The 15,655-nt window shown below is 52.1% G+C and overlaps 1 protein-coding gene across 3 annotated transcripts in view; it reads right to left on the bottom strand.

Moving 5' to 3' along the window:
* The window catches only part of wdr97 (WD repeat domain 97), a 115,386-nt gene that overhangs the window by 20,498 nt on the left and 79,233 nt on the right, over positions 1-15,655 (bottom strand). For 2 of the 3 annotated variants that reach the window (XM_031904102.1, XM_031904104.1), the window contains 5 exons: positions 13,006-13,138; positions 11,986-12,110; positions 2,686-2,755; positions 2,462-2,611; positions 1,074-1,223 (listed from right to left, as the gene is read on the bottom strand). In XM_031904102.1, the coding sequence (XP_031759962.1) occupies positions 1,074-1,223; positions 2,462-2,611; positions 2,686-2,755; positions 11,986-12,110; positions 13,006-13,138 (628 nt within the window). The remainder of the gene's footprint in view (positions 1-1,073; positions 1,224-2,461; positions 2,612-2,685; positions 2,756-11,985; positions 12,111-13,005; positions 13,139-15,655) is intronic. The other variant, XM_031904103.1, reaches the window with a different exon arrangement.

Here is a 15,655-nt window from a genome sequence, read left to right as displayed (position 1 = left end):
GCCCCTCTTATGGGATCATTATGTGCCTGTCCTGTGACCCCCAACCCTGGCCCCTCTTATGGGATCATTATGTGCCTGTCCTGTGGCCCCCAACCCTGGCCCCTCTTATGGGATCATTATGTGCCTGTCCTGTGGCCCCCAACCCTGGCCCCTCTTATGGGATCATTATGTGTCTGTCCTGTGGCCCCCAACCCTGGCCCCTCTTATGGGATCATTATGTGTTTGTCCTGTGGCCCCCAACCCTGGCCCCTCTTATGGGATCATTATGTGTCTGTCCTGTGGCCCCCAACCCTGGCCCCTCTTATGGGATCATTATGTGTCTGTCCTGTGGCCCCCAACCCTGGCCCCTCTTATGGGATCATTATGTGTCTGTTCTGCGGCCCCCAACCCTGGCCCCTCTTATGGGATTATTATGTGTCTGTCCTGTGGCCCCCAACCCTGGCCCCTCTTATGGGATCATTATGTGTCTGTTCTGCGGCCCCCAACCCTGGCCCCTCTTATGGGATCATTATGTGTCTGTCCTGTGGCCCCCAACCCTGGCCCCTCTTATGGGATCATTATGTGTCTGTCCTGTGGCCCCCAACCCTGGCCCCTCTTATGGGATCATGATGTGTCTGTCCTGTGGCCCCCAACCCTGGCCCCACTATGGCTGAACCCTCCCCATAGAGACAAGTAAAGGGTTTTTATATTTCCATTCAGGTTTGTATGTAAGAAAATGGCAACTGCTTCATTGTTTTTTATATTTTACATTCTCTTCTGCCTCTTTCCAGATCTGAATTGGGGTCACTGACCCCAGCAGCCAGAAACCTATTGCCCGGTGTAACTTTGGGAAGTGAGAGGCATTCTGGGTACAAGTGGAACCAGTGTGTCTGTCACAGAGAGACCCCTCTGGGTGGGATATATTGTACCTACAGTATTGGGGTATTTGGTTCTGACCCATCTGGTTCTGAGCCCAAAGGGGCCCAAGGTTCCTGTTATGGGCAGAAGTGTGAGCTGGGACTGGGACCGGGGCAGTTGTTCTGGGTTTGGGTAACTGATTGTGACACACCAACAAATCTGTGTAACCATTTTACCTGGGAATCTTGGGACAGATACGGATTGGGCCCCCCCAGGAGAGGATTGTGACCAAATGCCATATTGCCTCCTACAGTGAAACGAGGGGGTCTGCGAGTCTGGGGGTCTGAGTGCGACTCCTCCGCATCAATAGGGTCCGAAACAGGAATCTGAGGCAACAGGCAGTAATGGTGAGTGTATTGTACTTATGTCTTATATAGAGTGACCCCCCCCTTATAGTGACCCCCCCTTATATATAGTGACCCCCTTCTGTTTAGTGATCCCCCCTTTATATAGTGACCCCCTTCTGTATAGTGATCCCCCCTTATATATATTGACCCCCTTCTGTATAGTGATCCCCCCTTATATATATTGACCCCCTTCTGTATAGTGATCCCCCCTTATATATATTGACCCCCCCTTAAATATAGTGACCCCCCCCCTTATATATATATATATATATATATTTATAGTGACCCCCCCCCTTATATATTAGAGAGATTATTATAAGTTCCTTATATATTTATATATAGTGATCCTACCCCCCCTTATATATTTATATATAGTGACCCCCCCCCCTTAACTGCCCCTTCCCCAGTGTAACCAATCCCAACTGGGCCAGCCTTTCCCCATAACTGAGCCCATTCCCTTTATCAGCTTAGTCGCTCTTCCCTGTACTTTCTCTATTTCATTACTGCCCCCCCCCTTATATATTTATATATAGTAACCCCCCTTAACTGCCCCTTCCCCAGTGTAACCAATCCCAACTGGGCCAGCCTTTCCCCATAACTGAGCCCATTCCCTTTATTAATTTAGTCGCTCTTCTCTGTACTTTCTCTATTTCATTACTGCCCCCCCTTATATATTTATATATAGTGACCCCCCCTTAACTGCCCCTTCCCCAGTGTAACCAATCCCAACTGGGCCAGCCTTTCCCCATAACTGAGCCCATTCCCTTTATCAGCTTAGTCGCTCTTCCCTGTACTTTCTCTATTTCATTATTGCCCCCCCTTATATATTTATATATAGTGACCCCCCCTTAACTGCCCCTTCCCCAGTGTAACCAATCCCAACTGGGCCAGCCTTTCCCCATAACTGAGCCCATTCCCTTTATCAGCTTAGTCGCTCTTCCCTGTACTTTCTCTATTTCATTATTGCCCCCCCTTATATATTTATATATAGTGACCCCCCCCCTTAACTGCCCCTTCCCCAGTGTAACCAATCCCAACTGGGCCAGCCTTTCCCCATATCTGAGCCCATTCCCTTTATCAGCTTAGTCGCTCTTCCCTGTACTTTCTCTATTTCATTACTGCCCCCCCTTATATATTTATATATAGTGACCCCCCCTTAACTGCCCCTCCCCAGTGTAACACAGGGATACAATTTTAGGGATTATACCCCCCCGTACCTGGATGTTGGGTCTCTCCCCATAGAGCCGCAGCAGATATCGCTTCATGGCCTCGGTCCCGCTGCTCGGTAGGATTTTCCTGTTTGGCTTTACTTTCCCTTTCAGTAGAAGCAGCAGCTCCTGGTCTCTGTATAACAGCGCTGCCCGAGCCTGTGGGTGTGAGACCCCGTCAGATATTTCTCTTACTGGGAACTAAACCCACTGATTCTTCCCCGTAATCTCACCTCATATTCCTCCCTTATCCTGTCCCGCTCTGTGGGATCCTTATTGATGGTACATGGGGGAACTGCACTCCTGTGTATCACACAAACAGAGAATTAATATAAGAAACTTCCAGCTAAAAGCGTGTGGGGATTGTGGGTACCTGTGGGGATTGGGGGGGGCAGTAAGGTTACCGGTACATGTAGGGGATTAGGGGGGCAGTAAGGTTACCTGTACGTGTGGGGATTAGGGGGAGCAGTAAGGTTACCGGTACATGTAGGGGATTAGGGGGAGCAGTAAGGTTACCGGTACATGTAGGGAATTAGGGGGAGCAGTAAGGTTACCGGTACATGTAGGGGATTAGGGGGAGCAGTAAGGTTACCGGTACATGTAGGGGATTAGGGGGAGCAGTAAGGTTACCGGTACATGTAGGGGATTAGGGGGAGCAGTAAGGTTACCGGTACATGTAGGGGATTAGGGGGAGCAGTAAGGTTACCGGTACATGTAGGGGATTAGGGGGGCAGTAAGGTTACCTGTACGTGTGGGGATTAGGGGGAGCAGTAAGGTTACCGGTACATGTAGGGGATTAGGGGGAGCAGTAAGGTTACCGGTACATGTAGGGGATTAGGGGGAGCAGTAAGGTTACCGGTACATGTAGGGGATTAGGGGGAGCAGTAAGGTTACCGGTACATGTAGGGGATTAGGGGGAGCAGTAAGGTTACCGGTACATGTAGGGCAGGGATCCCCAACCTTTTATTCCCGTGAGCCACATTCAAATGGAAAAAGTGTTGGGGAGCAACACAAGCATGAAAAATGTTCCTGGGGGTGCCAATAAGAGCTTTAATTGGCTAATTAATAGCCCCTATGTGGACTTTCATCCTACAGAAGGCTTTGTTTGGCATTATACTCATTTTTTTATGCAACCAAAAGCTTGCCTCCTTACCACAAATTCATAAATAAGCACTTGCTTTGAGGCCACTGGAAGCAACATCCAAGGGGTTGGGGAGCAACATGTTGCTCACGAGCCACTGGTTGGGGATCACTGATGTAGGGGATTAGGGGAGCAGTAAGGTTACCAGTACATGTAGGGGATTAGGGGGAGCAGTAAGGTTACCGGTACAAGAAGGGGATTAGGGGAGCAGTAAGGTTACCAGTACATGTAGGGGATTAGGGGAGCAGTAAGGTTACCGGTACATGTAGGGGATTAGGGGGGCAGTAAGGTTACCTGTACGTGTGGGGATTAGGGGGAGCAGTAAGGTTACCAGTACATGTAGGGGATTAGGGGAGCAGTAAGGTTACCAGTACATGTAGGGGATTAGGGGGAGCAGTAAGGTTACTGGTACATGTAGGGGATTAGGGGAGCAGTAAGGTTACCGGTACATGTAGGGGATTAGGGGGAGCAGTAAGGTTACCGGTACATGTAGGGGATTAGGGGAGCAGTAAGGTTACCGGTACATGTAGGGGATTAGGGGGAGCAGTAAGGTTACCAGTACATGTAGGGGATTAGGGGAGCAGTAAGGTTACCAGTACATGTAGGGGATTAGGGGGGCAGTAAGGTTACCTGTACGTGTGGGGATTAGGGGGAGCAGTAAGGTTACCAGTACATGTAGGGGATTAGGGGAGCAGTAAGGTTACCAGTACATGTAGGGGATTAGGGGGAGCAGTAAGGTTACTGGTACATGTAGGGGATTAGGGGAGCAGTAAGGTTACCAGTACATGTAGGGGATTAGGGGAGCAGTAAGGTTACCAGTACATGTAGGGGATTAGGGGGGCAGTAAGGTTACCTGTACGTGTGGGGATTAGGGGGAGCAGTAAGGTTACCGGTACATGTAGGGGATTAGGGGGAGCAGTAAGGTTACCGGTACATGTAGGGGATTAGGGGGAGCAGTAAGGTTACCGGTACATGTAGGGGATTAGGGGGAGTAGTAAGGTTACCGGTACATGTAGGGCAGGGATCCCCAACCTTTTATTCCCGTGAGCCACATTCAAATGGAAAAAGTGTTGGGGAGCAACACAAGCATGAAAAATGTTCCTGGGGGTGCCAATAAGAGCTTTAATTGGCTAATTAATAGCCCCTATGTGGACTTTCATCCTACAGAAGGCTCTGTTTGGCATTATACTCATTTTTTTATGCAACCAAAAGCTTGCCTCCTTACCACAAATTCATAAATAAGCACTTGCTTTGAGGCCACTGGAAGCAACATCCAAGGGGTTGGGGAGCAACATGTTGCTCACGAGCCACTGGTTGGGGATCACTGATGTAGGGGATTAGGGGAGCAGTAAGGTTACCAGTACATGTAGGGGATTAGGGGAAGCAGTAAGGTTACCGGTACAAGAAGAGGATTAGGGGAGCAGTAAGGTTACCAGTACATGTAGGGGATTAGGGGAGCAGTAAGGTTACCAGTACATGTAGGGGATTAGGGGAGCAGTAAGGTTACCAATACATGTAAAGGATTAGGGGGGCAGTAAGGTTACCTGTACGTGTGGGGATTAGGGGGAGCAGTAAGGTTACCAGTACATTTAGGGGAGCAGTAAGGTTACCAGTACATGTAGGGGATTAGGGGGAGCAGTAAGGTTACCGGTACAAGAAGGGGATTAGGGGAGCAGTAAGGTTACCAGTACATGTAGGGGATTAGGGGAGCAGTAAGGTTACCAGTACATGTAGGGGATTAGGGGGGCAGTAAGGTTACCTGTACGTGTGGGGATTAGGGGGAGCAGTAAGGTTACCAGTACATGTAGGGGATTAGGGGAGCAGTAAGGTTACCAGTACATGTAGGGGATTAGGGGGAGCAGTAAGGTTACTGGTACATGTAGGGGATTAGGTGAGCAGTAAGGTTACCAGTACATGTAGGGGATTAGGGGAGCAGTAAGGTTACCAGTACATGTAGGGGATTAGGGGAGCAGTAAGGTTACCAGTACATGTAGGGGATTAGGGGAGCAGTAAGGTTACCAGTACATGTAGGGGATTAGGGGGAGCAGTAAGGTTACCGGTACATGTAGGGGATTAGGGGGAGCAGTAAGGTTACCAGTACATGTAGGGGATTAGGGGGGGCAGTAAGGTTACCTGTACGTGTGGGGATTAGGGGGAGCAGTAAGGTTACCAGTACATGTAGGGGATTAGGGGGAGCAGTAAGGTTACTGGTACATGTAGGGGATTAGGGGGAGCAGTAAGGTTGCTGGTACATGTAGGGGATTAGGGGAGCAGTAAGGTTACCGGTACATATGTAGGGTATTAGGGGAGCAGTAAGGTTACCAGTACATGTAGGGGATTAGGGGGGCAGTAAGGTTACCTGTACGTGTGGGGATAAGGGGGAGCAGTAAGGTTACCAGTACATGTAGGGGATTAGGGGGGCAGTAAGGTTACCTGTACGTGTGGGGATTAGGGGGAGCAGTAAGGTTACCTGTACATGTAGGGGATTAGAGGGGCAGTAAGGTTACCTGTACGTGTGGGGATTAGGGGGAGCAGTAAGGTTACCGGTACATGTAGGGGATTAGAGGGGCAGTAAGGTTACCGGTACATGTAGGGGATTAGGGGGAGCAGTAAGGTTACCTGTACATGTAGGGGATTAGGGGGAGCAGTAAGGTTACCTGTACATGTAGGGGATTAGGGGGAGCAGTAAGGTTACCAGTACATGTAAGGGATTAGGGGGAGCAGTAAGGTTACCGGTACATGTAAGGGATTAGGGGGGCAGTAAGGTTACCTGTATGTGTGGGGATTAGGGGGAACAGTAAGGTTACCTGTACATGTAGGGGATTAGGGGGAGCAGTAAGGTTACCAGTACATGTAGGGGATTAGGGGGAGCAGTAAGGTTACCGGTACATGTAGGGGATTAGGGGGAGCAGTAAGGTTACCGGTACATGTAGGGGATTAGGGGGAGCAGTAAGGTTACCTGTACATGTAGGGAATTAGGGGGAGCAGTAAGGTTACCTGTACATGTAGGGGATTAGGGGGAGCAGTAAGGTTACCGGTACATGTAGGGGATTAGGGGGAGCAGTAAAGTTACCGGTACATGTAGGGGATTAGGGGAGCAGTAAGGTTACCGGTACATGTAGGGGATTATGGGAGCAGTAAGGTTACCTGTACATGTAGGGGATTAGGGGGAGCAGTAAGGTTACCGGTACATGTAGGGGATTAGGGGGAGCAGTAAGGTTACCAGTACATGTAGGGGATTAGGGGGAGCAGTAAGGTTACCGGTACATGTAGGGGATTAGGGGAGCAGTAAGGTTACCAGTACATGTAGGGGATTAGGGGAGCAGTAAGGTTACCTGTACGTGTGGGGATTAGGGGGAGCAGTAAGGTTACCAGTACATGTAGGGGATTAGGGGAGCAGTAAGGTTACCAGTACATGTAGGGGATTAGGGGGAGCAGTAAGGTTACCGGTACATGTAGGGGATTAGGGGAGCAGTAAGGTTACCAGTACATGTAGGGGATTAGGGGAGCAGTAAGGTTACCAGTACATGTAGGGGATTAGGGGGGCAGTAAGGTTACCTGTACGTGTGGGGATTAGGGGGAGCAGTAAGGTTACCAGTACATGTAGGGGATTAGGGGAGCAGTAAGGTTACCAGTACATGTAGGGGATTAGGGGGAGCAGTAAGGTTACTGGTACATGTAGGGGATTAGGGGAGCAGTAAGGTTACCGGTACATGTAGGGGATTAGGGGGAACAGTAAGGTTGCTGGTTAATGTAGGGGATTAGGGGAGCAGTAAGGTTACCGGTACATGTAGGGGATTAGGGGAGCAGTAAGGTTACCAGTACATGTAGGGGATTAGGGGGGCAGTAAGGTTACCTGTACGTGTGGGGATTAGGGGGAGCAGTAAGGTTACCTGTACATGTGGGGGATTAGGGGGAGCAGTAAGGTTACCGGTACATGTAGGGGATTAGGGGGAGCAGTAAGGTTACCTGTACGTGTGGGGATTAGGGGGAGCAGTAAGGTTACCGGTACATGTAGGGGATTAGGGGGAGCAGTAAGGTTACCGGTACATGTAGGGGATTAGGGGGAGCAGTAAGGTTACCGGTACATGTAGGGAATTAGGGGGAGCAGTAAGGTTACCGGTACATGTAGGGGATTAGGGGGAGCAGTAAGGTTACCGGTACATGTAGGGGATTAGGGGGAGCAGTAAGGTTACCGGTACATGTAGGGGATTAGGGGGAGCAGTAAGGTTACCGGTACATGTAGGGGATTAGGGGGAGCAGTAAGGTTACCGGTACATGTAGGGCAGGGATCCCCAACCTTTTATTCCCGTGAGCCACATTCAAATGGAAAAAGTGTTGGGGAGCAACACAAGCATGAAAAATGTTCCTGGGGGTGCCAATAAGAGCTTTAATTGGCTAATTAATAGCCCCTATGTGGACTTTCATCCTACAGAAGGCTCTGTTTGGCATTATACTCATTTTTTTATGCAACCAAAAGCTTGCCTCCTTACCACAAATTCATAAATAAGCACTTGCTTTGAGGCCACTGGAAGCAACATCCAAGGGGTTGGGGAGCAACATGTTGCTCACGAGCCACTGGTTGGGGATCACTGATGTAGGGGATTAGGGGAGCAGTAAGGTTACCAGTACATGTAGGGGATTAGGGGGAGCAGTAAGGTTACCGGTACAAGAAGGGGATTAGGGGAGCAGTAAGGTTACCAGTACATGTAGGGGATTAGGGGAGCAGTAAGGTTACCAGTACATGTAGGGGATTAGGAGGAGCAGTAAGGTTACTGGTACATGTAGGGGATTAGGGGAGCAGTAAGGTTACCAGTACATGTAGGGGATTAGGGGGAGCAGTAAGGTTACCGGTACAAGAAGGGGATTAGGGGAGCAGTAAGGTTACCAGTACATGTAGGGGATTAGGGGAGCAGTAAGGTTACCAGTACATGTAGGGGATTAGGGGGGCAGTAAGGTTACCTGTACGTGTGGGGATTAGGGGGAGCAGTAAGGTTACCAGTACATGTAGGGGATTAGGGGAGCAGTAAGGTTACCAGTACATGTAGGGGATTAGGGGGAGCAGTAAGGTTACTGGTACATGTAGGGGATTAGGGGAGCAGTAAGGTTACCAGTACATGTAGGGGATTAGGGGAGCAGTAAGGTTACCAGTACATGTAGGGGATTAGGGGGGCAGTAAGGTTACCTGTACGTGTGGGGATTAGGGGGAGCAGTAAGGTTACCGGTACATGTAGGGGATTAGGGGGAGCAGTAAGGTTACCGGTACATGTAGGGGATTAGGGGGAGCAGTAAGGTTACCGGTACATGTAGGGGATTAGGGGGAGTAGTAAGGTTACCGGTACATGTAGGGCAGGGATCCCCAACCTTTTATTCCCGTGAGCCACATTCAAATGGAAAAAGTGTTGGGGAGCAACACAAGCATGAAAAATGTTCCTGGGGGTGCCAATAAGAGCTTTAATTGGCTAATTAATAGCCCCTATGTGGACTTTCATCCTACAGAAGGCTCTGTTTGGCATTATACTCATTTTTTTATGCAACCAAAAGCTTGCCTCCTTACCACAAATTCATAAATAAGCACTTGCTTTGAGGCCACTGGAAGCAACATCCAAGGGGTTGGGGAGCAACATGTTGCTCACGGGCCACTGGTTGGGGATCACTGATGTAGGGGATTAGGGGAGCAGTAAGGTTACCAGTACATGTAGGGGATTAGGGGGAGCAGTAAGGTTACCGGTACAAGAAGGGGATTAGGGGAGCAGTAAGGTTACCAGTACATGTAGGGGATTAGGGGAGCAGTAAGGTTACCGGTACATGTAGGGGATTAGGGGGGCAGTAAGGTTACCTGTACGTGTGGGGATTAGGGGGAGCAGTAAGGTTACCAGTACATGTAGGGGATTAGGGGAGCAGTAAGGTTACCAGTACATGTAGGGGATTAGGGGGAGCAGTAAGGTTACTGGTACATGTAGGGGATTAGGGGAGCAGTAAGGTTACCAGTACATGTAGGGGATTAGGGGGAGCAGTAAGGTTACCGGTACAAGAAGGGGATTAGGGGAGCAGTAAGGTTACCAGTACATGTAGGGGATTAGGGGAGCAGTAAGGTTACCTGTATGTGTGGGGATTAGGGGGAGCAGTAAGGTTACCTGTACATGTAGGGGATTAGGGGGAGCAGTAAGGTTACCAGTACATGTAGGGGATTAGGGGGAGCAGTAAGGTTACCAGTACATGTAGGGGATTAGGGGGAGCAGTAAGGTTACCAGTACATGTAGGGGATTAGGGGGAGCAGTAAGGTTACCGGTACATGTAGGGGATTATGGGAGCAGTAAGGTTACCTGTACATGTAGGGGATTAGGGGGAGCAGTAAGGTTACCGGTACATGTAGGGGATTAGGGGGAGCAGTAAGGTTACCGGTACATGTAGGGGATTAGGGGGAGCAGTAAGGTTACCGGTACATGTAGGGGATTAGGGGGAGCAGTAAGGTTACCGGTACATGTAGGGGATTAGGGGGAGCAGTAAGGTTACCGGTACATGTAGGGGATTAGGGGGAGCAGTAAGGTTACCAGTACATGTAGGGGATTTGGGGGAGCAGTAAGGTTACCGGTACATGTAGGGGATTAGGGGAGCAGTAAGGTTACCGGTACATGTAGGGGATTAGGGGGAGCAGTAAGGTTACCGTACATGTAGGGGATTAGGGGAGCAGTAAGGTTACCGGTACATGTAGGGGATTAGGGGAGCAGTAAGGTTACCGGTACATGTAGGGGATTAGGGGGAGCAGTAAGGTTACCGGTACATGTAGGGGATTAGGGGGAGCAGTAAGGTTACCGGTACATGTAGGGGATTAGGGGAGCGGTAAGGTTACCAGTACATGTAGGGGATTACGGGAGCGGTAAGGTTACCTGTACATGTAGGGGATTAGGGGGAGCAGTAAAGGTTACCGGTACATGTAGGGGATTAGGGGGAGCAGTAAGGTTACCGGTACATGTAGGGGATTAGGGGAGCGGTAAGGTTACCAGTACATGTAGGGGATTACGGGAGCAGTAAGGTTACCTGTACATGTAGGGGATTAGGGGGAGCAGTAAGGTTACCGGTACATGTAGGGGATTAGGGGGAGCAGTAAGGTTACCGGTACATGTAGGGGATTAGAGGGAACAGTAAGGTTACCGGTATATGTAGGGGATTAGGGGGAGCAGTAAGGTTACCGGTACATGTAGGGGATTAGGGGGAGCAGTAAGGTTACCGGTACATGTAGGGGATTAGGGGAGCAGTAAGGTTACCGGTACATGTAGGGGATTAGGGGGAGCAGTAAGGTTACCTGTGCATGTAGGGGATTAGGGGGAGCAGTAAGGTTACCGGTACATGTAGGGGATTAGGGGGAGCAGTAAGGTTACCGGTACATGTAGGGGATTAGGGGGAGCAGTAAGGTTACCGGTACATGTAGGGGATTAGGGGGAGCAGTAAGGTTACCGGTACATGTAGGGGATTAGGGGGAGCAGTAAGGTTACCGGTACATGTAGGGGATTAGGGGGAGCAGTAAGGTTACCGGTACATGTAGGGGATTTGGGGAGCAGTAAGGTTACCGGTACATGTAGGGGATTAGGGGAGCAGTAAGGTTACCGGTACATGTAGGGGATTAGGGGGAGCAGTAAGGTTACCGGTACATGTAGGGGATTAGGGGAGCAGTAAGGTTACCGGTACATGTAGGGGATTAGGGGAGCAGTAAGGTTACCGGTACATGTAGGGGATTAGGGGGAGCAGTAAGGTTACCGGTACATGTAGGGGATTAGGGGGAGCAGTAAGGTTACCGGTACATGTAGGGGATTAGGGGAGCGGTAAGGTTACCAGTACATGTAGGGGATTACGGGAGCGGTAAGGTTACCTGTACATGTAGGGGATTAGGGGGAGCAGTAAGGTTACCGGTACATGTAGGGGATTAGGGGGAGCAGTAAGGTTACCGGTACATGTAGGGGATTAGGGGAGCGGTAAGGTTACCAGTACATGTAGGGGATTACGGGAGCAGTAAGGTTACCTGTACATGTAGGGGATTAGGGGGAGCAGTAAGGTTACCGGTACATGTAGGGGATTAGGGGGAGCAGTAAGGTTACCGGTACATGTAGGGGATTAGAGGGAACAGTAAGGTTACCGGTATATGTAGGGGATTAGGGGGAGCAGTAAGGTTACCGGTACATGTAGGGGATTAGGGGGAGCAGTAAGGTTACCGGTACATGTAGGGGATTAGGGGAGCAGTAAGGTTACCGGTACATGTAGGGGATTAGGGGGAGCAGTAAGGTTACCTGTGCATGTAGGGGATTAGGGGGAGCAGTAAGGTTACCGGTACATGTGGGGGATTAGGGGGAGCAGTAAGGTTACCGGTAAATGTAGGGGATTAGGGGAGCAGTACCGTGAAGGCAACGGAGGGGGGCGCAGGAAACGATTCCTGTCATTTTCAGAAAGAGACTGTGACACCGATCCCTGAACTGGAACTGGGGGTTCAGTCACCAAAGAAGGGGGTTCCACACTCATTGTCTGGAAAGGAAAATGGAAAAGGGTTGGCACAGAGGGTTGGTTGGCACAGAGGGTTGGTTGGTACAGAGGGTTGGCACAGAGGGTTGGTACAGAGGGTATTTTGGCACAGGGTTGTTGGTACAGAGGGTTGGTTGGTACAGAGGGTTGGTTGGCACAGAGGGTTGGTACAGAGGGTAGGTTGGCACAGAGGGTAGGTTGGCACAGAGGGTTGGTTGGCACAGAGAGTTGGTTGGCACAGAGGGTTGGTTGGCACAGAGGGTTGGTTGGCACAGAGGGTTGGTTGGCACAGAGGGTTGGTTGGCACAGAGGGTTGGTACAGAGGGTAGGTTGGCACAGAGGGTTGGTTGGCACAGAGGGTTGGTACATAGGGTAGGTTGGCACAGAGGGTAGGTTGGCACAGAGGGTTGGTTGGCACAGAGGGTTGGTTGGTACAGAGGGTTGGTTGGCACAGAAGGTTGGTTGGTACAGAGGGTTGGTACAGAGGGTAGGTTGGCACAGAGGGTAGGTTGGCACAGAGGGTTGGTACATAGGGTTGGTTGGCACAGGGTTGGTTGGTACAGAGGGTAGGTTGGCACAGAGGGTTGGTTGGCACAGAGGGTAGGTACAGAGGGTAGGTTGGTACAGAGGGTTGGTACAGAGGGTAGGTTGGCACAGAGGGTAGGTTGGCACAGAGGGTTGTATGGCACAGAGGGTAGGTACAGAGGGTAGGTTGGCACAGAGGGTAGGTTGGCACAGAGGGTAGGTTGGCACAGAGGGTTGGTTGGCACAGAGGGTTGGTACAGAGGGTAGGTTGGTACAGAGGGTTGTCACAGAGGGTTACGGGGCTACTGATGCCTTGTACCTGCTGACAGAACTGTACAACTTGGGGTACTGGGGGCCAATGGCACTAAATTACCTTTAGTTGGTAAGTGACCGGCAGGAGTTCTGTGAAGTCGATGGAACAAACATGCCCTTTGATGCCCAGTAACAGAGCTGCTGATTGGCTGCTGAATGCGAGGCTCTCGGGGGCACAATCCAGGGACAGGACCCTGCAAAATCAAAATCCAAATGGTAGGAAGCGGCACATTTATTTGTTATAGATTCAGGGCAATGACATTCTGTACAGTGTCATATACGGACAGGCACTGAAGGGGTTACTGCTTCCCAAGATGGTGGCATCAAGGGGGCAACTGTTACTGTGAGTTAAGCAGAAAGGTGGGGGTTAGTGCTCTATCCTAAGGATAACGGTATTGTAGCCTACGGTGTCATTCTGCCCAGGGTCATTGGAGCTGGGTCCAACTGGGTCCAATTCGCCCAAGTTCAATTTCTGGGCTCCCACTCGCCCACGTTCCATCTCTGGGCTCCCACTCGCACATGTTTCATCTCTAGGGTCACACTCGCCCACGTTCCATCTCTGGGCTCCCACTCGCCCACGTTCCATCTCTGGGCTAACACTCGCCCACGTTCCATCTCTGGGCTCCCACTCGCCCACGTTTCATCTCTAGGGTCACACTCGCCCACATTCCATCTCTGGGCTCCCACTTGCCCACGTTCTATCTCTGGGCTCACACTCGCCCACGTTCCATCTCTGGGCTCACACTCGCCCACGTTCAATCTCTGGGCTCACACTCGCCCACGTTCCATCTCTGGGCTCACACTCGCCCACGTGCCATCTCTGGGCGCACACTCGCCCACGTTCCATCTCTGGGCTAACACTCGCCCACGTGCTATCTCTGGGCTAACACTCGCCCACGTTCCATCTCTAGGGTCACACTCGCCCACGTTCCATCTATGGGCTCACACTCGGCCACGTGCCATCTGTGGGCTCCTACTCGCCCACGTGCCATCTGTGGGCTCACACTCGCCCACGTTCCATCTCTAGGGTCACACTCGCCCACGTTCCATCTCTGGGCTAACACTCGCCCACGTGCCATCTGTGGGCTCACACTCGCCCACATTCCATCTCTGGGCTCCCACTCGCCCACGTGCCATCTGTGGGCTCACACTCGCCCACGTTCCATTTTTAGGGTCACACTCGCCCACGTTCCATCTGTGGGCTCACACTCGCCCACGTGCCATCTGTGGGCTCACACTCGCCCACGTTCCATCTCTGGGCTCCCACTCGCCCACGTTCCATCTCTGGGCTCCCACTCGCCCACGTTCCATCTCTGGGCTCACACTCGCCCACGTGCCATCTCTGGGCTCACACTCGCCCACGTGCCATCTGTGGGCTTACACTCGCCCACGTTCCATCTCTGGGCTCCACGTTCCATCTCTGGGCTCCCACTCGCCCACGTGCCATCTGTGGGCTCAAACTCGCCCACGTTCCATCTCTAGGGTCACACTCGCCAACGTTCCATCTGTGGGCTCACACTCGCCCACGTTCCATCTCTGGGCTCACACTCGCCCACGTTCCATCTCTGGGCTCACACTCGCCCACGTTCAATCTCTGGGCTCCCACTCGCCCACGTTCCATCTCTGGGCTCCCACTCGCCCACGTGCCATCTCTGGGCTCCCACTCGCCCACGTTCCATCTCTGGGTTCACACTCGCCCACGTTCTATCTCTGGGCTCACACTCGCCCACGTTCCATCTCTGGGCTCCCACTCGCCCACGTGCCATCTGTGGGCTCACACTCGCCCACGTTCCATCTCTGGGCTCACACTCGCCCACGTTCTATCTCTGGGCTCACACTCGCCCACGTTCCATCTCTGGGCTCCCACTCGCCCACGTGCCATCTCTGGGCTCACACTCGCCCACGTTCCATCTCTGGGCTCACACTCGCCTACGTTCCATCTCTGGGCTCACACTCGCCCACGTGCCATCTCAGGGCTCACACTCGCCCACGTTCCATCTCTGGGCTCACACTCGCCCACGTTCTATCTCTGGGCTCACACTCGCCCACGTTCCATCTCTGGGCTCACACTCGCCCACGTTCCATCTCTGGGCTCACACTCGCCCACGTTCCATCTCTGGGCTCACACTCGCCCACGTGCCATCTCTGGGCGCACACTCGCCCACGTTCCATCTCTGGGCTAACACTCGCCCACGTGCTATCTCTGGGCTAACACTCGCCCACGTTCCATCTCTAGGGTCACACTCGCCCACGTTCCATCTATGGGCTCACACTCGGCCACGTGCCATCTGTGGGCTCCTACTCGCCCACGTGCCATCTGTGGGCTCACACTCGCCCACGTTCCATCTCTAGGGTCACACTCGCCCACGTTCCATCTCTGGGCTAACACTCGCCCACGTGCCATCTGTGGGCTCACACTCGCCCACGTTCCATCTCTGGGCTCCCACTCGCCCATGTGCCATCTGTGGGCTCACACTCGCCCACGTTCCATCTTTAGGGTCACACTCGCCCACGTTCCATCTGTGGGCTCACACTCGCCCACGTGCCATCTGTGGGCTCACACTCGCCCACGTTCCATCTCTGGGCTCCCACTCGCCCACGTTCCATCTCTGGGCTCCCACTCGCCCACGTTCCATCTCTGGGCTCACACTCGCCCACGTGCCATCTCTGGGCTCACACTCGCCCACGTGCCATCTGTGGGCTTACACTCG

This window comes from Xenopus tropicalis, chromosome 6 (genome assembly GCF_000004195.4).
Source record: "Xenopus tropicalis strain Nigerian chromosome 6, UCB_Xtro_10.0, whole genome shotgun sequence".
Classification (NCBI taxonomy): Eukaryota; Metazoa; Chordata; class Amphibia; order Anura; family Pipidae; genus Xenopus; species Xenopus tropicalis.
This window is presented reverse-complemented; position numbering and strand designations above follow the sequence as displayed.